At 45.4% G+C, this 24641-nt stretch overlaps 2 protein-coding genes across 6 annotated transcripts in view; one reads left to right on the top strand and one right to left on the bottom strand.

Annotated features, from left to right (window-relative positions):
- CCT3 (chaperonin containing TCP1 subunit 3) overlaps positions 1-11187 on the bottom strand; it is a 28932-nt gene extending 17745 nt beyond the window's left edge. The window contains exons 1-5 of one of the 2 annotated variants that reach the window (XM_050753808.1): positions 10878-11187; positions 8258-8319; positions 6974-7024; positions 6819-6881; positions 5022-5118 (exon numbers count right to left, since the gene is read on the bottom strand). In XM_050753808.1, the coding sequence (XP_050609765.1) occupies positions 5022-5118; positions 6819-6881; positions 6974-7024; positions 8258-8319; positions 10878-10908 (304 nt within the window). In that variant the 5' untranslated portion in view covers positions 10909-11187. The remainder of the gene's footprint in view (positions 1-5021; positions 5119-6818; positions 6882-6973; positions 7025-8257; positions 8320-10877) is intronic. The other variant, XM_050753817.1, reaches the window with a different exon arrangement.
- Positions 11178-20019, top strand: TSACC (TSSK6 activating cochaperone). 4 transcript variants are annotated; one of them, XM_050755697.1, is made up of 4 exons: positions 11178-11329; positions 12338-12495; positions 17597-17725; positions 19792-20019. In XM_050755697.1, exons 2-4 carry the CDS (start codon positions 12462-12464, stop codon positions 20004-20006), a joined length of 378 nt encoding a protein of 125 aa, XP_050611654.1. In that variant the 5' UTR covers positions 11178-11329; positions 12338-12461; the 3' UTR covers positions 20007-20019. The 4 variants fall into 4 exon arrangements, with proteins under 4 accessions (XP_050611654.1, XP_050611674.1, XP_050611645.1 ...); XM_050755717.1 differs by having other exon boundaries at positions 19803-20019; XM_050755688.1 differs by having other exon boundaries at positions 12439-12495.
- The last annotated feature ends 4622 nt before the right edge of the window (positions 20020-24641 follow it).

A 24641-nucleotide genomic window follows, 5' to 3' on the forward strand; every position in this document is an offset into this window, starting at 1 on the left:
CGAAGTGGCGGGCGCCTGTAGTCCCAGCTACTCGGGAGGCTGAGGCGGGAGAATGGCGTGAACCTGGGAGGCGGAGCTTGCAGTGAGCTGAGATCCGGCCACGGCACTCCAGCCTGGGCGACAGAGCGAGACTCCATCTCAAAAAAAAAAAAAAAAAAAAAAAAAGAAAATGTATACAATTCACCCACTGGATGAGGGATTATTGGTAAAACATCTCCTTCTTTTAAAATTTGCCTTTACCCAGGACTTTGGGGAAGCCGAGGCAGGCATATTGCTTGAGGCCAGGAGTTTTGAGACCAGCCTGGACAACATGGTGAAACTGTCTCTACCAAAAATACAAATATTAGCCAGGTGTGTTGGCGGGTGTCTGTAATCCCAGTTAGTTGGGAGGTTGAGGCATAAGAATTGCTTGAATCTGGGAGGCAGAGGTTGCAGTGAGTGGAGGCTGTGCCCAGGCACCCCAGCCTGGGTGACAGAGTGAGACTCTGTCTCAAAATGAATAAATTTGTCTTTACTTTCTAATAGACACACACAAAATAACACATACATAGATATAAATGCACACACAAAAAAGCCTGTTTCTAGAAAAAGTGTAAAGAGAGTATTGTAAATATTCTTTTTGTCAAAAGCCTTTTGCACAAATTGCTTGTACTACCTGCTTATTGGCAGGTAAAATAAGCTTTTAGAAATGTACATAATATGTTATTCATTAGTTTGTGCTCCAGTGTTTGAATTCAATATATATATATATATATATATTTTTTTTTTTTTTTTTTTTGAGATGGAGTCTTTTGCTCTGTTGCCCGGGCTGGAGTGCAGTGGCCGGATCTCAGCTCACTGCAAGCTCCGCCTCCCAGGTTTACGCCATTCTCCTGCCTCAGCCTCCCGTGTAGCTGGGACTACAGGCGCCTGCCACCTCGCCCAGCTGGTTTTTGTATTTTTTAGTAGAGACGGAGTTTCACCGTGTTAGCCAGGATGGTCTCGATCTCCTGACCTCGTGATCCGCCCGTCTCGGCCTCCCAAAGTGCTGGGATTACAGGCTTGAGGCACCGCGCCCGGCCTGAATTCAATATATTTGGTTTCAATTCCTAAGTGTCAATCATGTATATTGAAAGAAAAATAATAAAAAAATACAGTCATGTACCACTTAATGTTTTGGCCAACAATGGACCACATATATGACAGTGGTCCCGTAAGATTATAATATCATATTTTTACTGTACCTTTTCTATGTTCAGCTATGCTTATTATACAAATACCACCGTATTATAACTATATTCAGTACAGTAATATGTTATACAGCTTTGTGGCCTAGAAGCAATAGGCTATACCATAAAGCCTAAGTATATAGTAGGCTGCACCACCCAGGTCTGTGAAGTGCACTCCATGAAGTCTGCATAGTAATGAGACTGTCTAATAACACATTTGTCTCAGAACGTATCCCTATCTTTTTTTTTTTTTTTTTTTTTTTTGAGACAGAATCTCGCTCTGTCGCCAGGCTGGAGTGCAATGGTGGGATATGGGCTCACTGCAACCTCCGCCTCCCAGGTTCAAGCGATACTCCTGACTCAGCCTCCCAAGTAGCTAGGACTACAGGTGTGCGCCACTACACCCAGGTTATTTTTTCTAGTTTTAGTAAAGACGGTGTTTCACCATGTTGGCCAGGATGGTCTCGAACTCCAGAGCTTGTGATCCGCCTGCCTTGGCCTCCCATAGTGCTGGGATTACAGGCATAAGCCACCGTGCCCGGCCCATATATCCATCATTAAGCAGCATATTATTGCATTTTAAAAGATGGCTGAGAGGCATGGTGGCTCACGCCTGTAATCCCAGCACTTTGGGAGGCTGAGGCAGGAGGATCACCTGAAGTCAGGAGTTTGAGACCAGCCTGGCGAACATGGTGAAACCCTGTCTCTACTAAAACTATGAAAATTAGCCGGGCACAGTGGTGGGCACCTGTAATCCCAGCTAACAGAAAGGGTGAGGCAGGAGAATCACTTGAACACTGGAGGTGGAGGCTGCAGGGAGCCAAGACTAGGTGACCCTGTCTCAAAAATAAATAAATAAATAAGTAAATTCAATTTGAAAAATCAGCTAGGCTTAGCCAGGCATGGTGGCTCACAGCCTGTAATCCCAGCAATTTCGGAGGCTGAGACAGGTGGATCATGAGGTCAGCAGTTCAAGACCAGCTGGCCAACATGGTGAAACCCCGTCACTACTAAAAATACAAAAATTAGCCAGGCACGGTGGTGGGCATCTGTAATCCCACCTACTCGGGAGGCTAAGGCAGGAGAATCGCTTGAACCCAGGATCAGAGGCTGCAGTGAGCTGAGACTGCATAACTGCACTCTAGCCTGAGTGACAGAGCAAGATTCCATCTCCAAAAAAAAAAAAACACTTTGGGAGGCTGAGGCAGGAGATCGCTTGAGCCCAGGAGTTTGAGGCAAGCCTGGGTGGGCAACATGAGACCCCATCTCTATGAAAAATAAATAATAATTTTGATTAAGAACTTTATTTTTAGGTATGTGGGCCAACACTATAAATTAGCATCCCTTGGCTGGGCGCAGTGGCGCACACCTGTAATCCCAGTACTTTGGGAGGCCGAGGTTGGCAGATCACCTGAGCTCAGGAGTTTGAGATCAGTTCGGCCAGCACGGTGAAACCCTGTCTCTACTAAAAATACAGAAATGAGCCAGGTGTGGTGGCACATGCCTGTAATCCCAGCTACTAGGGAAGCTGAGGCAGGAGAATCACTTGAACCTGGGAGGCGGAGGTTGCAGTGAACTGAGATTGTGCCAATGCACTGCAGCCGGGGTGACAGAGCAAGACTCTGTCTCAAAAAAAAAAAAAAAAAAAAAAAAAAGAAAAAGAAAAAAAGAGACATGGTCTTGCTTTGTTGCTTAGGTTGCAGTGCAGTGGCACGAACACAGCTCACTGCAGCCTCAACCTCCTGCCTCACCGACCTCAGTATCCCCAACAGCTGGGACTACAGGTGTATGCCACCACATCCAACTGATTTTTAAATTTTTTTATAGCAACGCGGTCTCTCCATGTTGCCCAGGCTGGTCTCGTGATCTGCCCACCTTGGCCTCCCAAAGGGCTGGGATTACAGGCGTCAGCCACCACACTTGATTGCAATCAGATTTTTTAAAACTAGTGTTTCTAGTATAAAAATTTTACTATCATCTTGACATTTACACAATAAAGGCAATAGGCCAAGATTTGAAAAATAATTCTTTATGATCCTATAGGAAGTAGAAAGATCAGTCTTTAAACATACATAGCCCAGGGTCCTTATCCTAAAGATTTCATTTCTTATTATTTGCAACCCCCAAATCAATATTCATGACACTTTCATAGTCATTCATGGAAATTCACAGGATGGCAAAAAATCTGAGTCACCCAATGACAGACATTCCTAGGTGAGGTCAAACAAGGCCTTTAGCTCTCACACTGTAAAAAAAGTGTCCTTTATGCAGTATATTTAAGGTTATGTTTTTCACATTTTTCTTGATGATTTCGGTATTTATAACGGCTCACAAGTGTAGTGCTTCACTGCTATCTAACGCTTCTACATGCGAGAAGGCTGTGATGTGCCTTACAGAGAAAATACATGTTAGGTGAGCTTTGTCCAGGCACGAGTTATATTGCTATGGGCTATGAGTTCAATGCTAATAAATCAACTATATATATTAAATGGGCGTCTTGAAGACAGAAAACACATACAATAAGGTATATATTTATCAGTTGATGAAAGTGTGACCAGCCGGGCGCAGTGGCTCACGCCTGTAATCCCAGCACTTTGGGAGGCCGAGACGGGCAGATCACGAGGTCAGGAGATCAAGACCATCCTGGCTGACACGGTGAAATCCCATCTCTGCTAAAAATACAAAAACAAAAAATTAGCCGGGTGTGGTGGCCGGCACCTTGTAGTCCCTGCTACTTGGGAGGCTGAGGCGAGAGAATGGCGTGAACCCAGGAGGCAGAGCTTGCAGTGAGCCGAGACTGCGCCACTGCACTCCAGCCTGGGCGACAGAGCAAGACTCAAGTCTCAAACAAACAAACGAACAGAAAAAAGAAAGTGTGACCAGAGGCTTATAGGTACTTAACCCTGTATTTTCTATAGAAGCAATGATTTATTATTTGCCAGTTCAGTGTTTGTGGTGACTTTATAGAATATTGTAACTTGTCCAGGCGTGGTGGCTCACGCCTGTAATCCCAGCCTTTTGGGAGGCAAAGGCAGGCAGATCACGAGGTCAAGAGATCGAGACCATCTGGCCAACATGGTGAAACCGTCTCTACTACAAATACAAAAATTAGCTGGGCATGGTGGCGCGCGACTACAGTCCCAGCTACTTGGGAGGCTGAGGCAGGAGAATCACTTGAACCTGGGAGGCGGAGGTTGCAGTGAGCCAAGATCTTGCCACCGCACTCCAGCCTGGTGACAGACTGAGACTCTGTCTCAAAAAAAAAAAAAAATTATAACTTACAGTGAATAAAGAGAATTAACTATTACTTTATCAGCCAGATTTGCATGGCTCACCTTATTCATATAAATTTTTTTTTTTTTTTTTTTTGGAGACTGAGTCTGGCTCTGTCACCCAGGCTGGAGTGCAGGGGCCAGATCTCAGCTCACTGCAAGCTCTGCCTCCCGGGTTTACGCCTTTCTCCTGCCTCAGCCTCTGGAGTAGCTGGGACCACAGGCGCCCGTCACCTCACCCGGCTAGTTTTTTGTATTTTTTAGTAGAGACGGGGTTTCACCGTGTTAGCCAGGATGGTCTCGATCTCCTGACCTAGTGATCCGCCCGTCTCAGCCTCCCAAAGTGCTGGGATTACAGGCTTGAGCCACCGCGCCCGGCTCATATAAATGTTTTATACTCAATTGGAGAGAATACATAGAAAATAACCAATAAGTTATTTAAATATTTGTAATTAGTGGATTGGTAACATAAATTCCTTCTTAAAATATGACGCGGGTGTTATTTCTAATTTTTCTTATCAATCTCCTATTCTCCTCTTACCAAGAATAATTACTGATGTGGTCCCATCTCCAACCTCTTCATCCTGGGTCCGGCTAATTTCAATCATGGACTTGGCTGCTGGATGCTGGACTTGAATCTAAAAAGGTAGATCACTAATGAATTCACACTATTCAAAGACATCTTAACTCATGAAGCTTGGCCCTAACTCTTGGGCTTCTTGCTTCTATACGTACTTACTTTCCCTTTAATGTTTTACCATATCTTGAAAGATTAAAAATGGCACCCCAAATAGCTTAAGTAAAGCACTTTCCAAATTCTTTTTGGGAAAAAATGTATTACATGAACTCAACTATTAAAGTTTCCAGAGGACAGACCAATATCTTTTAGCTTATCTACTGGAGGCACCACTGTGGTTGAATTGTGTTCTTCAATAAGATATGTTGAAGCCAGCCAGGCACGGTGGCTCACACCTGTAATCCCAGCACTTTGGGAGGCGGAGACAGGTGGATCACCCGAGGTCAGGAGTTCGAGACCACCTGACTAACGTGGCGAAACCCTGTCTCTACTAAAAGTATAAAAATTAGCCGGGGGTGGTGGCGCGTGCCTGTAATTCCAGCTACTCAGGAGGCTGAGGCAGGAGAATTGCTTGAACCCATGAGGCGGAGGTTGCAGTGAGCCGAGATCACACCACTGCACTTCAGCCTGGGTGGCGAGAGACTCCGTCTCAAAAAAGAAAAAAAAAAAAGATATATTGAAGTCATAACTCCCAGAACTTGTAAATTTTACTTTATTTTAAAATAGGGTTTTTGCAGATGTAACCAAGTTAGATACGGTCATTCTGAATTAGGGCAGGCTCCAAGTCCAATCACCAGTGTCCTTGTGTAAAAGACACATAAGGGGAATAACATGAAGACTGAGGCAGAAACCAAGTTCATGCCAAGGAAAGCCAGCAACCATCAGAAGCGAGAAGAAAAGTAGGGATCTTCCCGAGACTTCAGAAGGAGCATGGCCCTGCTGACGCCTTTATTTCAGACTTCTAGCTTCATTCTATAAGATAATAAATTTGTTGTTAATAAAAATGTTGGGCCGGGCGCGGTGGCTCACGCCTGTAATCCCAGCACTTTGGGAGGCCGAGGCGGGCGGATCACAAGGTCAGGAGATCGAGACCACGGTGAAACCCCGTCTCTACTAAAAATACAAAAAATTAGCCGGGCGCGGTTGTGGGCGCCTGTAGTCCCAGCTACTCGGGAGGCTGAGGCAGGAGAATGGCGTGAACCCAGGAGGCGGAGCTTGCAGTGAGCCGAGATCGCGCCACTGCACTCCAGCCTGGGCGACAGAGCGAGACTCCGTCTCAAAAAAAAAAAAAAAAAAAATGTTGGCCGGGCGCAGTGGCTCAAGCCTGTAATCCCAGCACTTTGGGAGGCCGAGACGGGCGGATCACGAGGTCAGGAGATCGAGACCATCCTGGCTAACACGGTGAAACCCTGTCTCTACTAAAAAATACAAAAAATTAGCCGGGTGTGGTGGTGGGCGCCTGTAGTCCCAGCTACTTGGGAGGCTGAGGCAGGAGAATGGCGTGAACCCGGGAGGCGGAGCTTGCAGTGAGCCGAGATCGCGCCACTGCACTCCAGCCTGGGGCACAGAGCAAGACTCCATCTCAAAAAAAAGAAAAAAAAAAAATAAATAAATAAATAAATAAAAATGTTGAAGCCAACCAGTTTCTGGTAATCTGTTATAGCAGCCCTAAAAAAACTAATCAGAGCCTGTATCTTAATAGGTCCCTTATGTTTATAGAACTGTCAGAAAGAAAAAAATAAAAACAAAAACAAAACACACCTCTCGAAGAATAGCATTGCCATCGTTGGTCATCACAATGCCTCCCATTGGGTCCAAAAGCATCTAAGATGAAAGCAAAAGGTATATTTAAAGTGTCCTAGATAACAGGAAGAAAAAAATTGTAGTCTAAGAGTTTTAGGAAGAGATAAGCCTACCTTCATCATGGACTTGGGTCCCAAACATGTGCGGATGATATCTGCAATAGTCTAATGGAAAGGGAACATAAAACATGCAAGCACAAATCAGAGGACAGTGTGAGAATGTTGGAGTAATAGGGGAAAGGGGCATGAACAACCCACAGAGCCAGTGTTTTATTTTATTTTAATTTCATTTTATATTTAGATATGGGGTCTCACTATGTTGTTCAAGCTGGTCTCAAACTCCTGGGCCCAAGTGATCCACCCACTTCGGCCTCCCAAAGTGTTAGGATTACAGGCATGAGCCACTGCGCCCAGCCAGAGTCAGTGTTTTTAATGACACCCCTAAAGCATGGTTAGCAATCACTTTAGACACAGCATGCCACTTTAGATATAGCATGTGGCGGCCGGGCACGGTGGCTCAAGCCTGTAATCCCAGCACTTTGGGAGGCCGAGATGGGCGGATCACGAGGTCAGGAGATTGAGACCATCCTGGCTAACCCGGTGAAACCCCGTCTCTACTAAAAAATACAAAAAACTAGCCGGGCGAGGTGGCGGGCGCCTGTAGTTCCAGCTACTCGGGAGGCTGAGGCAGGAGAATGGCGTGAACCCAGGAGGCGGAGCTTGCAGTGAGCTGAGATCCAGCCACTGCACTCCAGCCTGGGCGACAGAGCGAGACTCCGTCTAAAGAAAAAAAAAAAAAAAAAAAAAAGATACAGCATGTGGCTAGCTCTGTTGTTTTTCTCCCCTTGGGAATGCTTTCAGGATGGATACAGAAATGACTTTTCACAAGAGTAAGGGGGAAATGGCTCCCAGAGCTTCTGTTTCCCAGCAGTCCTTATTACTAGAAGTCCACGTCTTAGTATTTCTTTCCATGACAGTGGCCTCTACACCATCCTAAATCAGATATAAGGCTACTTCACTATTTCATTCAAAAGACATTTACCGAATATCTATTCAAGATCTACGGTGGGCACTAGGAATACAAAAGGGAATTAATAAAGTACTTCTGTTCAAGTAACTCAGTTTAGTATGGGAGACAAACACAAATGGAATACTATAAAACAATATACAGCAACAGAATAATGCACAATATGAGAAGATTATCAGTCCTAACTCGGAAGGGGAGGGCTTCCTTTCCCCCACCATCATCAGGAAAATGTTCTGAAAGAAGAGGTCAACTTTTCCTCTGTCTATTTGCTCACTCTATAAAGTCTAGATGCACAGGACACACGGCTATGACCAAATACCAGGGAAGATAGCTGGAGACAAACTACCATAAACACTTAAAAGATTTGTGACCTTGGCAGCATTGATGTTTCCAGATTGAACTTTTCTTCCAGATTCACGCTTTGTGTTCTGGCCTAAAATAGATAAAAACACAACAGTTAACAGCCCAGGACTGCCCCATCGTACGCAAGCTATTTATTTCCCAGTCTTTGAAAAATGAGAATGCAGGTTTCACGGTGTATCCACAGAGCAAAGCTTATCAAACTCTACACTTTAAATAAGTGCAGTTTATTATATGTCAACCATATCTCAAAAAACTGTAAACATATGTCCCTATGGCTGTTTACTTCCTTCTGTATTTCAACCCTTGATGTATTAAGAAATAACTTTGCAATCTTGGTTAATACTTATCTTCTAACCAAATATTCATATATTTACAGCAGGGATTCATAACCTGAGATCCATGAATCGGCCTTAATGGGATAGTGAACTCCCTGAGATTATGTGAGAAAATGAGAGAGACTGCAATTTTTTTTTTTCCCCCAGAAAAAGGATCCACAGCTATTTATCTCAAAGGGCTGGTGACCCTAAGAAATGACCATTCATTGCTTTATGTAAGCAGGGAAAGAGTTTGGGGATTCACATTTTCTGCTTGGATAGGGGGATCATACTCTAACAGGTCCAACATAATTAGTGATAGTGCCCCCACAGTATACTGTTTAGAACACACTCAACAGTATGCAAGATAAATTATATAGTCACCTCATAACTGGATGTAATAAGAAGGCCTCAGTAACCCATTTACCACCACTAAGAACTGACTACATACTTTAACTGGGAGCCTAATTGGTCACAGTCAACTAATGCCAGAGATTAATGCAGATCTGAAAGGAGCTTTGCAAATACACCACTCACCCCCAGGTCATCCCAGTGGAGACAAGCCAGTGGTTACAACCAAACCAACATAATGTTTATTTCCTTCCTCTCTCTAAATTACATTCCCTTACAATTTAAGTCTGTAAATCTTTCAATCCAGTCCCATCAAACCAAAACACCCACAATGCTTAGGATTTACATCTATCTCAGGGAGCTGTAACCAAAAACCCGCATGGACCTACAATCCATCAGAAACAAGGTTTTTTGTTTGTTTGTTTGTGAGATGGAGTCTCGCTCTGTCGCCCAGGCTGGAGTGCAGTGGCGGGATCTCGGTTCACTGCAAGCTCCGCCTCCCGGGTTCACGCCATTCTCCTGCCTCAGCCTCCTGAGTAGCTGGGACTACAGGCGCCCGCCACCACGCCCGGCTAATTTTTTATATTTTTTAGTAGAGTCGGGGTTTCACTGAGTTAGCCAAGATGGTCTCAATCTCCTGACCTTGTGATCCGCCCGCCTCGGCCTCCCAAAGTGCTGGGATTACAGGCGTGAGCCACTGCGCCCAACCTGTTTTTTTTTTCCCCAAAATAGCGTTGTTTTATTTTATTTTTTTCCTTAAAAGTTATTTCCCAGGTACAGAGATAATGAATAAAAACTCTGAAAGGCATTCAGTATACAGAAGACGGTAAGGGAGGAGAGATGGCTAGTCAGGCTCTGCAGATGAGGTACAGAAGTTACACACAGAATGGAAACATATCAAAGGAAGACAATGGAGGTGGTGCTCATTAGAAGAAATAAGGGACCAGGCGCGGTGGCTCACGTCTGTAATCCCAGCACTTTGGGAGGCTGAGGTGGGCGGATCACCTGAGCTCGGGAGTTGGAGACCAGCCTGGCCCACATGGTGAAACTCCAGTTCTACCAAAAACACAAAAATTAGTCTGGCGAGGTGGCGCGCGCCTGTACTCGCAGCTTACTCGGGAGACTGAGGCAGGAGAAATGCTTGAACCTGGGAGGCAGAGGATGCAGTGAACAGAGATCGCGCCACTGCACCCCAGCCTGGGTGACACCGCGAGACTCTGTCTCAAAAAATAGAAAGAAAAAAAATAAGGGATCTTCCAAAGGGAAAAGATGACCAGTCAAGAAATCTGGGAAAACCCAACTGGTGAGTGGGAAAGATTACAACGCCGGGGACACGGAGGGAACGATTACATCTATGATCAGTGAAGCAAGTACGGTTACTTCTAGAACAGGGGTTGCTGTTCAAGTGACTGTTACTGAAAATAAATGTAACGTAAAGTGACCAAGGATATTACCTATTCACCAGACCCTCTTCAAGCAGTCTGCCCACTTATCTCATTTAATTCTCACAATTCTACTAGGAAATACTATTAACTCCGTAACACAGATTGAAACATTTAAATGACCGCTACTAAGGGATGGGCCAAGGATATAAAGCTAGACCTAACTGAAAAAACAAAAAACATTATTCATGCAACTATATAGCGACAATCAGGCTAGAAAGGGTGCAGCGGCGGGGGAAGCGTGGGGACTGAGGGACAGAACGCGGAGTGGGAAGAGCTTCCCAAGACGAGCACACGTCAAGAAAAGAGGCTCGGCGAGAAAAAGGTCAGTTTGAGTTTGTGAAGAGAAGCGAATAGGTTAAGAGAAGAAAGGAAAGCGGGACACCGGGCTTCCAAAATGAAGATGATGACTGGAAGGCTCGGGGGCCGGGTCAGGGCGGGACGGAGCTGAGGCAACACAGAAAACCACGGACGCAGAAGGGTGAAAAGGGAGTCCCTTTCCTGGTATCCCCAGAACTCACTGAGCACGAGTACGGGACGATGGCCCATCATGGCGGCGCGATGCAGAGCCGGGTACCCAGAGCTGGGGGAACCGGCAGAATCTTCTGGAGAGAGAGAACCAGACGGAAACCCAGAAAACGCTGCCTCCTCAGGGCTTACACCTTAACTCGCTACTCTCAAGGTAGTCACCAATCACCGCACCTATCTCATTGATCGGCACAAAAACAGACCAATTGACATCCTGAGTCCCGCCCTCTACGCAAGAACGACCAGACAAGTTAGGCAGAGAGAGCACGATGAAGGCACTGGGAGGGCACAGGCGCTTGCGCAATAGGGTGGCCGCTCCCGGCCGCGTGCAGCGCGAACGTCGGCGCAGGCGCCAAGGCTCTGGCAGTTGGCCGGCACGCCACTACGCATGCGTGTCAACTCTAGGGTTGGGTGCTGGGGTTGCGGATTTCGGTTAACACCGCAGGTGAGGTCGTTAAACTGTGTATTGCGACTCGGCTCCTATCCGACCGTGAAGGCTAAGAAAGGCTTGACAGTTTCCACTCTTTTGTTCTAGCCTTAGCAATAGGTGGACTAGAGAGGCGGGACTCCGGCCAGCAGATGGGGGAAGACCTGGCCGGCTTGGCCCTGGGTGAAGTGGGAGTTGTAGTCTTACAGTGCGGGACTGGGCAGCCTTTTTCCGGGCACACTGGGAGTTGTGGTTTATCGCATCTGGACTAATGGCTGTGTGTGGACTTTTCCCTTCTTAGGAAATGCTTTCAGTGAGGCTGTCAGCAGTACCGGAGGGTGATGGCTTGCGTTTCCTTAAGTTACCCTATCTAAAATATTTTCCCAAGTATTTCCGCCGGGCGCTGTGGCTCACGCCTGTAATCCCAGCACTTTGGAAGGCCGAGGCGGGTGGATAACCTGAGGTCAGGAGTTCGAGACCAGCGTGGCTGATATGGTGAAACCCCGTCTCTAATAAAAATACAAAAATTAGCCGGGAGTGGTGGCGCGCCTATAATCCCAGCTACTCGGGGGGCTGAGGCAGGAGAATCGCTTGAACCCTGGAGACGGAGGTTGCAGTGAGCTTAGATCGCGCCACTGCACTTCAGCCTGGCGACAGAGCGAGACTTCATCTCAAAAAAAAAAAAAAAGTATTCCCTGTGGTGCTTTGAGATTTTATTTCCCCACATCCATCCCTCTCCCGCTGTCCTCAGTCTTAGTTAGAGATGATGGGGAGCCAGAGTTTTAAAATTATCATTCGGGATAGGAGAAGGACTCATCATACCGTGGAAATTAAAACATGGTGAGAACACGGAAAGTAATTGCCCGTTCATCAGAGAGGTTTAAGGTTTGGCTTTGGTTAAATTACTATTTTGTCCAGAAAAAAAAAATGAAGCACTGGTATAGAAATAACTGTTTTCCAAACTAGTGAAGGAGAACAGTCACGCGTTTGGCCATGAAATAGAGTTTCCTACTTTTTCCTCCGCAGACTGGAACAGCCTGAGATCTGCTGGAGACAACTTAGGAAATTGTCATAGTGAAAATACTAGCATGGATTGTTGATCATCTGACGCTATGATTCTTTCCCAGGCACCACACCTGTTGGTGTTCAGATGGAGCAGCACACTAGTCATCCTAACAGAAAAGGTGTGTGTTGGAGGCCCTGCTTCCCCTCCCTTAAAAAGCAAGACCTCCTTTGCATTCCCCATTAAATTGGGAGCATTGCTGTATTCCCAGAACCTAGAACTGGATCTGTTAAATAGTAGATGCTCAGTAATTATTTGTTAAATGAATTTATTATTCTTCCTTTGTATCTCCTCTTAGTACTTAGAACAAGATTGTGTACAGGATCTTAGAAGACATGGTGTTAGCTAGAGTGAACAGATACTGAGTTATAGTGGGACAGTTCCATTGGTGGCCAGGGAAATGCCTGAGGCCTTCTGACTCCAGAGCCTATCCACTTAACTTTAGGTGGAATACATTATCTGAAAGACCTACTATTCCAAAACTTGGACATAATTTTTTTTTTTTTTTTTAATACGGAGTTTTGCTCTTGTTGCCCAGGCTGGAGTGCAGTGGCGTGATCTTGGCTCACCGCGACCTCCGCCTCCCGGATTCAAGCAATTCTCCTGCCTCAGCTTCCCGAGTAGCTGGGATTACAGGCATGTGCCCCCACGCCCAGCTAACTTTGTATTTTTAGTAGAGATGGGGTTTCTCCATGTTGGTCAGGCTGGTTTCCAACTCCGGAGCTCAGGTGATCTGCCTGCCTTGGCCTCCCAAAGTGCTGGGATTACAGGCGTGAGCCACCGCGCCCGGCCCCAGCTTGGACATAAATTAACTAGCTCTTTTCACAGAGTATGTAGTGCAGTGGTAAAGAGCATGACTTTGGAGTCTACAGGACCAAATTTAATTCCAGCTGCTATTTGCCAGACCCTCTTTTTTTTGTTTTTGTTTTTGTTTTTTGAGATGGAGTCTCGCTCTGTCGCCCAGGCTGGAGTGCAGTGGCCGGATCTCAGCTCACTGCCAGCTCCGCCTCCCGGGTTCACGCCATTCTCCTGCCTCAGCCTCCCGAGTAGCTGGGACTACAGGCGCCCGCCACCTCGCCAGGCTAGTTTTTTTGTATTTTTTTTTTTTTTTTAGTAGAGACGGAGTTTCACCACGTTAGCCAGGATGGTCTCGATCTCCTGACCTCGTGATCCACCTGTCTTGGCTTCCCAAAGTGCTGGGATTACAGGCTTGAGCCACCACGCCCAGCCTTGCCAGACCCTCTTAAGCAGTTTACCTACTTAGGATCACTGCAACCTCTGCCTCCTAGATTCAAGTGATTCTTGTGCCTCAGACACCCAAGTAGCTGGGATTACAGGTGTATGCTGCCACGCCTGGCTAATTTTTGTATTTTTAGTACAGATGGGGTTATGCCAGGTCTTGAACTCCTGGCCTCAGGTGATCGACCCACTTTGGCCTCCTAAAGTCTTGGGATTACAGGCGTGAGCCATCGCGCCCAGCCAGTTTACCACTTATTTAATGCTCACAATTCTACTAGAAAATACTGTTAACCCCACAACAGATTGAAACATTTAAATTTACTGCTACTAAGGGATGGGCTAAGGGTATAAAGCTAGGCCTAACTAAAAAACATTACTCATTCACACATATTAACTGTGGAATCTTGAGCAAATTTCCTGACTTAAGTTTCCTCAAGTAAAATGTAGGTAAAGCTACCTACTTTATCTGCATTCCTCAGGTCACATTCCCCAGTTCCACAAGACTCTCATAGCACTTACTGAAATGTAATAGTGTGTGTGCTTGATCACCTAATGACTGTCTACACTGCAAGACTATCAGTTCCAGGAGAGTAGTGACCACATCTGTTTAGCAGACTGTGGTATCCACAATGACTCTACTTTAAGGGTCATTGTGAGAAACATATAAGAGAATGTACGTAAAGCACATTTTATTATCATATCCTCTGTTCTGCCTCCTTTGGCCTCTCTCCACCCTCATCCTCTGTCATACGTTGTCAGAAATACAGCTCCTTTAGTATAGAGTGTATGTAAAGCAGTCTCTTTTTTTAAATTAAAAACAATTTTTAATTTCTCATGCCACCTTGTGTAAAAATGTGTAAAGCATTCTTCAAACCTTATAACCCAGTATAAAATGCATTCTCAGCCGGGCACGGTGGCTCACGCCTGTAATCCCAGCACTTTGGAAGGCTGAGGCGGGCGGATCACGAGGTCAGGAGATCGAGACCATCCTGGCTAACACGGTGAAACCCCGTTTCTACTAAAAATACAAAAAATTAGCCGGGCATTGTGGCGGGCACCTGTAGTCCCAGCTACTCAGGAGGCTGAGGCAGGAGAATGGCATGAACCTGGGAGGCGGAGCTTGCAGTGAGCCAAGATCATACCACTGCACTCCACCCTGGGTGACAGAGCAAGACTCCGTCTCCAAAAAAAACAAAATGCATTCTCATATGTCTAGGAAGAACTCAAATTATTTTGAAGTGCATTTGCATGGGAATTAACATATTTTGCATGGAAATTAACACATTATTGAGAAGAGTCTTGAGACCTGAGTTTCAGCTTCTGTCTCCTTACCACATTCTGTACAAACCATCAAATAAGCTGATGACTCTGGAGCAGGAGGGAAAAGAAGATGGATGACCTACCAGTAAAGCTTGGAAAATCCACAAACCCAGTAACCCAGTGCAAAAGAAAAATAGCAAAACCAATAAAATATATTTTCCTCACCAAGAGTGACTGACAGAGAACAGATTTCAGTTTTCATAGGCTCAGTGACCTTCCAGACAGAAAGCATCTCACCCTGGCACCCACATATAAGCACTTCTTCCTCTTACCAGGCCATTCCTTCTGTTGCCCTCTGAGTAAAGAACAAGAATAAGACATCTTTCTTCATACAACCTACTTTTCACACTTCTGCCACCAGGCTTGTTTTTTATGAAGAGGCCCTTCTTTATCCTTCAGATCCCAGCTGAGATATCACTTCCTCAGGACATGTTTTCCAGCTCTACAGACTAGGTCAGTTGCTTTCATAGCACTTACTGAAGTGTAATAGTGTGTGTGCTTGATCACCTAATGACTGTCTGCACAGCAAGACTGTCAGTTCCAGCAGAGTAGTGACCACTTCTGTTTAGCAAACTGTGGTATCCACAGTGACTGACACATAGCAGGCACTTAGCTGTCTCTTTATGTGTGTGAATGAAAATGAATTGTTTTTCCGTCCTTTCTTGATTTCATTATAACAGTGAATTATTGTCTCCCTACTGTCTTGCCTTTTTAACTCTTACCTAGTTCCAGCTGTCTGACTTTCCATCCACTGCCCTTGTCTACTTTGCCACTTCCTTTTCATCTTCTAGACTCTTGAGGAGGAGTTCTTTGAAGGTTCAGTTTTTCTCTCTGTTTTTTAGCTTGGAGAGCTAATGTATTTTTGCAGCTTCTTTATCCTCTTTTTGGGGCTGGCCTGGCAGTTTGACCTTTCACTTGAGCTCCGGTGCCAGCTCTCTGGCTGTTTTTCTAGGCACTTCTATTGGCATTTCCTACTCTCACCTCAGATTCAATATGTCCAGATGTGATTATGTTAATATGAGAGTTGAGTTGTACTCAAACTTCTTTAAGTCAAAAAGGCAATTCAGGGGTTGTGCAGTTGGGAGAGATGCTGAAGTAGCTCACAGAATAATGGGAAGAAGAGTGGCAAAAACCAGGGCCTCAGGGACTAAAACTGGAGATTCAGTGCCTCTTGGTGTCTGTGTGTCCATCTATCTCCTATGCTTTTTCTTGTCTCTGATCTCTTGCTTTTATCCACTTCTCATGGTGTAGTAGCCATATAGCTTTCACTGGGCCCAACCATACATTTTCTCAGAATAAGAGATCAGAAGAAAGTAAATTTCTTAGATACGGAATCCATATATTGATCCCAGGGAATGACTCTGGCCCAGCTTACCTCATGTGCCTACTCCCTTGGCTCAGTCACAGTTGCCAAGGGGAATGGGAATACCATGATTGGCCTGTATTGGGTCACAGGCCAATCCTTGTTAGGGAGAGGGGCTTGATTGTGGTCTTACCAGTATAGCCTGGCTTCTCAAGCTTTTTGTTGTTGTTGTTTTGTTTTTTTTGAGAAGGAATTTCACTCTTGTTGCCCAGGCTGGAGTGCAGTGGCGTCTTGGCTCGCTGCAATCTCTCCCTCCTGAGTTCAAGCGATTCTCCTGCCTCAGCCTCCCAAGTAGCTGGGATTATAGGCACCCACCACCACGCCTGGCTAATTTTGTATGTTTTACCATGTTGGTCAGGCTACTTTTTGAACTCCTGACCTCAGCTGATCTGCCCGCCTCGGCCTCCCAAAGTGCTGGGATTACAAGCATGAGCCACCGTGCCCAGCCACTTCTCAAGTTTTTAAGATTTAGTGAATATCCTCTACCAGAAGGCAGGTAGAGTTCTCTCACTACTCATATTGATCTCTTCTCCCTTTTAAAAAACATTCACCTTGGCCGGGCGCAGTGGCTCACGCCTCTAATCCCCCAGCACTTTGGGAGGCCGAGACGGGCGGATCACGAGGTCAAGAGATCGAGACCATCCTGGTTAACACGGTGAAACCCTGTCTCTACTAAAAATACAAAAAAATTAGCCGGGCATGGTGGCGGGCGCCTGTAGTCCCAGCTACTTGGGAGGCTGAGGCAGGAGAATGGCATGAACCCGAGGCGGAGCTTGCAGTGAGCCGAGATTGCGCCACTGAACTCCAGCCTGGGCGACAGAGCAAGACTCCGTCTCAAAAAAAACCAAAAAAACAACAAAAAAAATTCACCTTTACATGTAATCACATAGTATAACTAACAGATAAAAGGCTTTTATTTTCACCCCAGACTATCAGACTCATTGTTTATGTCCTCGTCTTGTTAGATCACTGTTTCACCTGCGATTTGTCTTCCTAACTAGATAATAAGCATCTAAGAAACCACGTCTTAACATATCTCATGTACTCGCTAGGATTTAGTATAGTTGCAAACATGTAGTGTGTATCAGTAAGAACTTGTAAACAGATTTTAGCTTATCCCACTCCTGCTTGGTTTCTCTTAATCCTATTATGATTTCCTTTTTGTCTTATGTGTCTTTCTGATATGTAACATATTCAAGGCAGGGCCTGGGCACCTGCTTTCATGGACCAGGTGCAGGGATCTAATTAGAATGGCTGTCCCTTGTTGGAATGAGCTCTGATTTAGTTACCTCTGATTTAGTTCCAGCCAAAGAGGAAGCTAATGCTGTGCCTCTTTGTAGAGCAAAACCCTCCCCCAGCTATATTAATCTTCAAGCAAGTTCCCCACCAGCCACTTTTCTGAACATCCAGACAACAAAGCTGCCCTCAGGTAAGTATGTAGGGAGGGTTTTCTAATGGACTCAGCAGGGGGAGGGGTTGCATGGAGGAGGTGGCTTGAGCTGTCACCTATTGATCAAGAGCCAAATCTATGTTAGGCATCTACAGATTTTTCCATGGTAGCTTGTTGATTATTTAGTTTCATTGATTTCATTATCATCCCAGTTCTACCAACTTGTATTGTTTCCTTGCTTGTTAGCACCTTTGCTAGACTAGGCAGGAGTGAAGTGAACCCCTCATTGCTTACTGATAATTTTAGTTAAAAGATGGCCAGGTTTACCCCTGTTCACTTGGGAAGGTAAAATTTTAAAAAATGGTGGCCAGAGAAGGAAACTATTAGCTCAGTCTCAGGTTCTTTGAATTTTCATCATTCATCTTCCCCTGGGGAGGTCAGTGGGTATTTGGCATAGCTATGGGGAACCAAACAGGGCACTAACTAGATAGTCATAACCCCTGTTTTTGAGGACCTCAGAGTCCAACAAAGAAGTCAAGACTGATAAAAATACAAACAGCAGATAATATAATTACCAAAGTTAACTGGCTGTGTATAGTGTAGTTTAAAATATTAGAAAAAGTAGCTGGCCACAATGGCTCACGCCTGTAATCCCAGCACTTTGGGAGGCCGAGGCAGGTGGATTGTCTGAGGTCAGGAGTTCGAGACCAGCCTGACCGACATGGTGAAACCTCATCTCTACTAAAAATACAAAAATTAGCCGGGTGTGGTGGCAGATGCCTGAAATCTCAGTTACTCCGGAGGCTGAGGCAGGAGAATCGCTTGAACCCGGGAGGCGGAGGTTGCAGTGAGGCAAGACTGGGCCATTGTACTCCTGCCTGGGCAACAAGAGTGAAACTCCGTCTCAGAAAAAAAAAAAAAAAAAAAAGAATGGACTGGCGGGGCGTGGTGGCTCATGCCTGTAATCCCAGCACTTTGGGAGGCCGAGGCGGGCAGATCACCTGAGGTCAGGAGTTTGAGACCAGCCTCACCAACATGGCGAAACCCCGTCTCTACTAAAAATACAAAAATTAGCTGGGCATGGTGGCACCTGCCTGTGATCCCAGCTACTTGGGAGACTGAGGCAGGAGAATTGCTTGAACTGGGAGGTAGAAGTTGCAGTGAGCTGGGATTGTGCTGCTGCACTACAGCCTGGGAGATGGAGCAAGGCTCCATTGAAAAAAAAAAAAAAAAGAAAAAGAAAATTATTAGAAAAAGAATGGACTGGCCAGGTGCAGTGGCTCACGCTTGTAATACCAGCCCTTTGGAAGGCCAGGGCGGGCAGATCACCTGAGGTCAGGAGTTCAAGACCAGCGTGCGCAACATGGTGAAACCTCATCTCTACTAATGATACAAAAATTAGCCGGACATGGTGGCACATGCCTATAATCCCAGCTACTCAGGAAGTTGAGGCAGGAGAATTGCTTGAACCTAGGAGGTGGAGGTTGCAGTGAGCCGAGGTCGTACCATTGTACTCCAGCCTGGGTGACAAGTGAAACTCCGTCTCCAAAAAAAAAAAAAAAAAAAAAAAAGAATGGACCGATGCAGCAAGAATGGTTGAAGTTAGGGAACTTCAGGTCAGTGAGACACTATGTCAGGTAACAGAGGAGGCTGAGGTATCCCATGAGCTCTAGGGAAGTTAGGATTCCCTCCCAGACCATTTCATTCACTTATCAAATATTTGTTATATGCCGGGCATTTTTCTAGGTGCTGGGTTAAAGTAGTGAATCAATCAGATAAAAATCCTTGCCTTCCTGGAGCTTACATTCTAGAAGAGGAACTTAGACAAAAATTAAGTAATTATAAAATATGCAATATGACCATAAATATTATGGGAAAAGTAAAACAAGGGAGAGAGGTATAAGTTCCAATGACTGATTTCAAATTAAAATAGGATAGCCAGGTATGCCTCACTGGGAGGTGACAGCTGGGCAAAGGTATGTCTGGGTTGGGTTGTGCCTGGAAAGATTGGAGAGGTCATTTTATTAGGGTCCTTCTAACCTCAGTACAATTACCAAATCTCTCTCCTTTGTTTCCTTGCACCTCCATTGCTTTTCCTTCTGGAGTTGATCACAAGCCCAAGGAATGCCTAGGACTCCTGGAATGTATGTATGCCAACCTCCAGCTTCAGACCCAGCTCGCCCAACAACAGATGGCTATTTTGGAACATTTACAGGCATCCGTGACACAACTGGCTCCTGGGAGGGGAAGCAATAACTCTTCTCTCCCAGCCTTATCTCCTAATCCATTGTTAAATCACCTGCCCCAATTCAGTAAATGAATTGTGGAACAAAGTTATTGTGTTTTTTTTCCTCTGTCTTCCCAGTAAACCCTTGTTGGAATCTGGGTATATGTATTCTACATATGGTTAATTTGTTCACAGGTTCATAATAAGTGCTCATTGAGTTCAAAGCATTGTACAAAGGAGTTTGGGGGAATTACTGTCTAAAGAGGCAGACAATTCATTGCAAAATGTAGTGGTATTCTGAAAGGGGATGGAGGTTAAGAAATAACACTGGAGATTACTAGGATACAACTGGACCAATTTTAGAATCTTGCTGGAGAATGTGGCTTTATGATGCCACTTGAAGAAGGGAGGGGTTGGGTGGCATGGACAGATGAAGTCAGGTAGGTCCATATCAGTTGGGAAGCTTGGACAAAAACCTAGAGGTAGATGTATTAGTCAATTCTTGCATTGCTATAAATAAATACCTAAAGTTGGGTGATTTGTAGAGAAAATATGTTCATTTTGGCTCATGGTTTGGTTCTGTAGGCTGTGTGTGCCACATCTGCTTCTGATGAGAGCCTCAGGGAGCTTTGCATCAGGCAAAGATGAACAGCATGTCACATAGCAAGAGAGGGAGCAAGAGAGTAAGTGAGAAAGAGAAGTACCACACACTTTTAACCAAGCAGATCTTATGTGAACTTAGAGTAAGAACTCACTCATCACCAAGGGGATGGTGCTAAGACATTCATGAGGGATCCATCCCTATGATCCAAACACCTCCCACCAGGCCCCACCTCTAACACTGGAGATTACGTTTCAATATGGGATTTGGTGGGGACAAATATCCAAACCATATCAGTAGGAGAATAAGTCATCGTAAATAAGGGGAAGAGTTTTTTCCCCCAGAATATAGAGTGTGAAGTAGAATGTAAAGGAGCTGAGGCAAGTCAGCTTTTCCGGCAGAATTATTCTGATGGCAGCTTTTAGAAGGTCTGGAGAGTGGCTGGGTGCAGTGGCTTACACTTGTATTCCCAGCACTTTGGGAGGCTGAGGCAGGCAGATCACTTGAGGTCAGGAGTTACAGACAAGCCTGGCCAACATGGTGAAACCCTGTCTCTACTAAAAAATACAAAAATTGGCCGGGCGCGGTGGCTCAAGCCTGTAATCCCAGCACTTTGGGAGGCCGAGACGGGCGGATCACGAGGTCAGGGGTTCGAGACCATCCTGGCTAACACGGTGAAACCCCGTCTCTACTAAAAAATACAAAAAACTAGCCGGGCGAGGTGGTGGGCGCCTGTAGTCCTGGCTACTCGGGAGGCTGAGGCAGGAGAATGGCGTAAACCCGGGAGGCGGAGCTTGCAGTGAGCTGAGATCCGGGGACTGCACTCCAGGCTGGGCGACAGAGCGAGACTCCGTCTCAAAAAAAAAAAAAAAAAAACAAAAATTATCCAAGCGTAGTGGCACGCGTTTGTAATCCCAGCTACTCTGGGGCTAAGGACTAAGGCAGGAAAATCGCTTGAACCCAGGAGGTGGAGGCTGCAGTGAACTGAGATCGTGCCACTGCACTCCAGCCTGGGCAACAGAGTGAGACTCCCTGTCAAAAAAAAAAAAAAAAAGAGAAAGTCTGGAAAGCCATTGTCAGCGTCCAGGTTGCGATGAGACACACATAAGATAGTAGAAACACTATGGGCAAAACATTTTGATGTGGAGGGAGAATGAAAGTTGAAAGGACTGATGCTACCCAACTTCAAGACTTAATATAAAGCTACACTAATCAAGACAGTGTGATACTGATGGAAGAATAGACATATACCAATGGAACAGAATACACAGCTCTTGAAAAAATTCACACAAATATAGACAACTGATCTTTGACAAAGAAGCAAAGACAATACAAAGGAGAAGAGATAGTCTTTTCAACAAATAGTATTGGAACAATTAGACATCACATGCAAAAAAATTAGACCCTGCCAAAAAGTCATGCTCACTGAAAAGGCCTTCAAACAGTGATTAACTTGGTAGCAACAATACCCCTAGCACACAGATTATAGTCTCTAAATACCACTTTTTTCAAGAAATGAAGGAAGGATCCTGAAGAAATGACTGTTTTCAGGTCTCAGGCAGGAAAAAAAAATACAAGATAAGCCTAGAATATCTTACCCTATTTGGTAAAAAGAGGCTATCAAATCTTGCTAGAATTGTGGGGGGAAAAAAAAACAAACCCTCAGGAGTCAGTCTGATTAGAGACATACTTTTTTTTTTTTTTTTTTTTTTTTTTTTTTTTTGTTGAGACAGAGTCTCGCTTTGTCGCCCAGACTGGAGTGCAGTGGCCGGATCTCAGCTCACTGCAAGCTCCGCCTCCCAGGTTCACGCCATTCTCCTGCCTCAGCCTCCCTAGTAGCTGGGACTACAGACGCCCGCCACCTCGCCCGGCTAGGTTTTTTTGTATTTTTTAGTAGAGATGGGGTTTCACCGTGTTAGCCAGGATGGTCTCGATCTCCTGACCTTGTGATCCGCCCGTCTCGGCCTCCCAAAGTGCTGGGATTACAGGCTTGAGCCACCGCGCCCGGCCCCAGACATACTTTAAATATAAAAACATTTAGGTGAAAGTAAATGGATGGAAAAAGATACAGTAGGCCACGGGTAATCAGAGGATTACTGGAATGGCTATATTAATATCAGAGAACATAGAGCAAACTTTAAGACAAACTGTACTGTCACAAATAGAGACATTTCATAATGATAAAAAGGTTAGAATAAACTTACATTCATGCAATTGAACACTACTTAGCAATAAAATAGAACAAAGGACTCATAAATGCAACAGTATGAAAGTATCTTAAAAACATTACATTGAGTAAAAGGAGTCTTACACAAAAGAATACACATTGACCGGGCACAAATTGGCCAGGCACGGTGGCTCATGCCTGTAATCCCAGCCCTTTGGGAGGCCGAGGCGGGTGGATCACCTGAGGTCAGGAGTTCAAGACCAGCCTGGCTAACATGGTGAAACTCTGTCTCTACTAAAAATACAAAAATTAGCTGGGCGTGGTGGCAGGCACCTGTAATCCCAGCTACGTGGGAGGCTGAGGCAAGAGAATTGCTTGAACCCAGGAGGCAGAGGTTGCAGTGAGCCGAGATTGTGCCATCGCACTCCAGCCTGGGGGACTTCATCTCAAAAAAAAAAAGAATACACATCGTACCATTCCATTTATTTGAAGTTCTAGTACAGGCAATATAATATATGGTAGATAAAACTAAAAACAGTGGTGGCCATTGTGGGAGGAGTGGGAATAGGGATTGACAGAAGGGGCATAGGAAACTATAGGTTGATGGTTTTATATTTTGATACAGTGGCTTGGGTTATACAGGTTTATGCATTTATTAAAATTCATCAAACGGTACCCTTAAGATTTGTGCGTTTCACTGGATATACACTTTTTTTTGAGACAAGGTCTCTGTCGCCCAGGTTGGAGCGCAGTGGTGCAATCTCCACTCACTTCTACGTCTGCCTCCCGGGTTCAAGCAATTCTCATGCCTCAGCCACCTGAGGAGCTGGGATTACAGGTGCCCTCCACCATGCTTGGCTAATTTTTGTATTTTCAGTAGAGATGGAGTTTTGCCATGTTGGCCAGGCTAGTCTTGAACTCCTAGCCTCATGTGATCCGCCTGCTTCAGCCTCCCAAAGTGTTGGGATTACAGGTGTGAGCCACTGTGCCAGGCCTACTGGATATAAATTTTACCTTAAAAAACTGTAAACAAATACTGAACTGTACTTAATGCTACTCATACAGAAGGTCTTAGGGGTGAAGTATACTGACATCTGCAATTCACTCTGAAATGCATACAAAAATAAAATGGATTAATGGATAGATGTATAGTTATGTAAAAAAGCAAGTAGAATAAAATGTTACCCAGGGGTTCTGGTGAGTGTGCTTTAGGTTTCCTACCCCTCTGGGTCCATGATTCTCCTGCCAGGAGTCACCCGGCTATCAGCCTAGCCTCAGGAGGGCCAGCCCCCTCCCAGGGCAGCAGGTCTGGGTGAGAAGGCTCTTCCTGTACCTGGACCTGGGTGTGACTCCCACATCTTTCTCCAAGCCCGTAGTGAGCCAATTTCGTAGGAAAGACAGGGACCAATTTTGCTCCCCCTCCCATCCTAGGCCCCTCTTCTCCAGATCAAGCAGCCCAGTTCCTTTAACACCCTCCTGCAGTTTTCATCCAAACTTGCCTGTTTATTGCCCATCTCAGATGCAGCACTGCTAACTGAGTCCAGAGATCCAGGTGTGTTCAGAGTCTGGGAGAAATGGAATTTGGAAGGGGAGATTCAGGAAGCTGGCAGGGGTTCTCCAGGCATGCTCCAGGGAGCATCCTCCCCAAGACATCCTGTTGGGTCCTGCTCCAACACCTAGCCCATCTCTTCTCTTCCTGGAAACATGATCTGGGATTTTTCTTTCTTCTTTTCTCTTTTTTTTTTTCTTTTTGAAACAGACTTTTGCTCTTATTGCCTGGGCTGAAGTGCAATGGCACGATCTCAGCTCGCTGCAAACTCCACCTCCCAGTTTCAAGCGATTCTCCTACCTCAGCCTCTAGAGTAGCTGAGATAACAGGCATGGGCCACCACACCCAGCTAATTTTTACATTTTTAGTAGAGATGGGGTTTCACCATGTTGGCCAGGCCGGTCTTGAACC

This window comes from Macaca thibetana, chromosome 1, assembly GCF_024542745.1.
Source record: "Macaca thibetana thibetana isolate TM-01 chromosome 1, ASM2454274v1, whole genome shotgun sequence".
Lineage (NCBI taxonomy): Eukaryota > Metazoa > Chordata > Mammalia > Primates > Cercopithecidae > Macaca > Macaca thibetana.

Excerpts from the sequence above, each read along its gene's own strand:
- TSACC (XM_050755697.1), top strand. The coding sequence starts at position 12,462 with ATGGAGCAGCACACTAGTCATCCTAACAGAAAAG. Across the intron at positions 12,496-17,596 it reads TAGTCATCCTAACAGAAAAG|TTCCAGCCAAAGAGGAAGCT; the intron begins GTGTGTGTTGGA and ends CCTCTGATTTAG. Across the intron at positions 17,726-19,791 it reads GACAACAAAGCTGCCCTCAG|TTGATCACAAGCCCAAGGAA; the intron begins GTAAGTATGTAG and ends TTCCTTCTGGAG.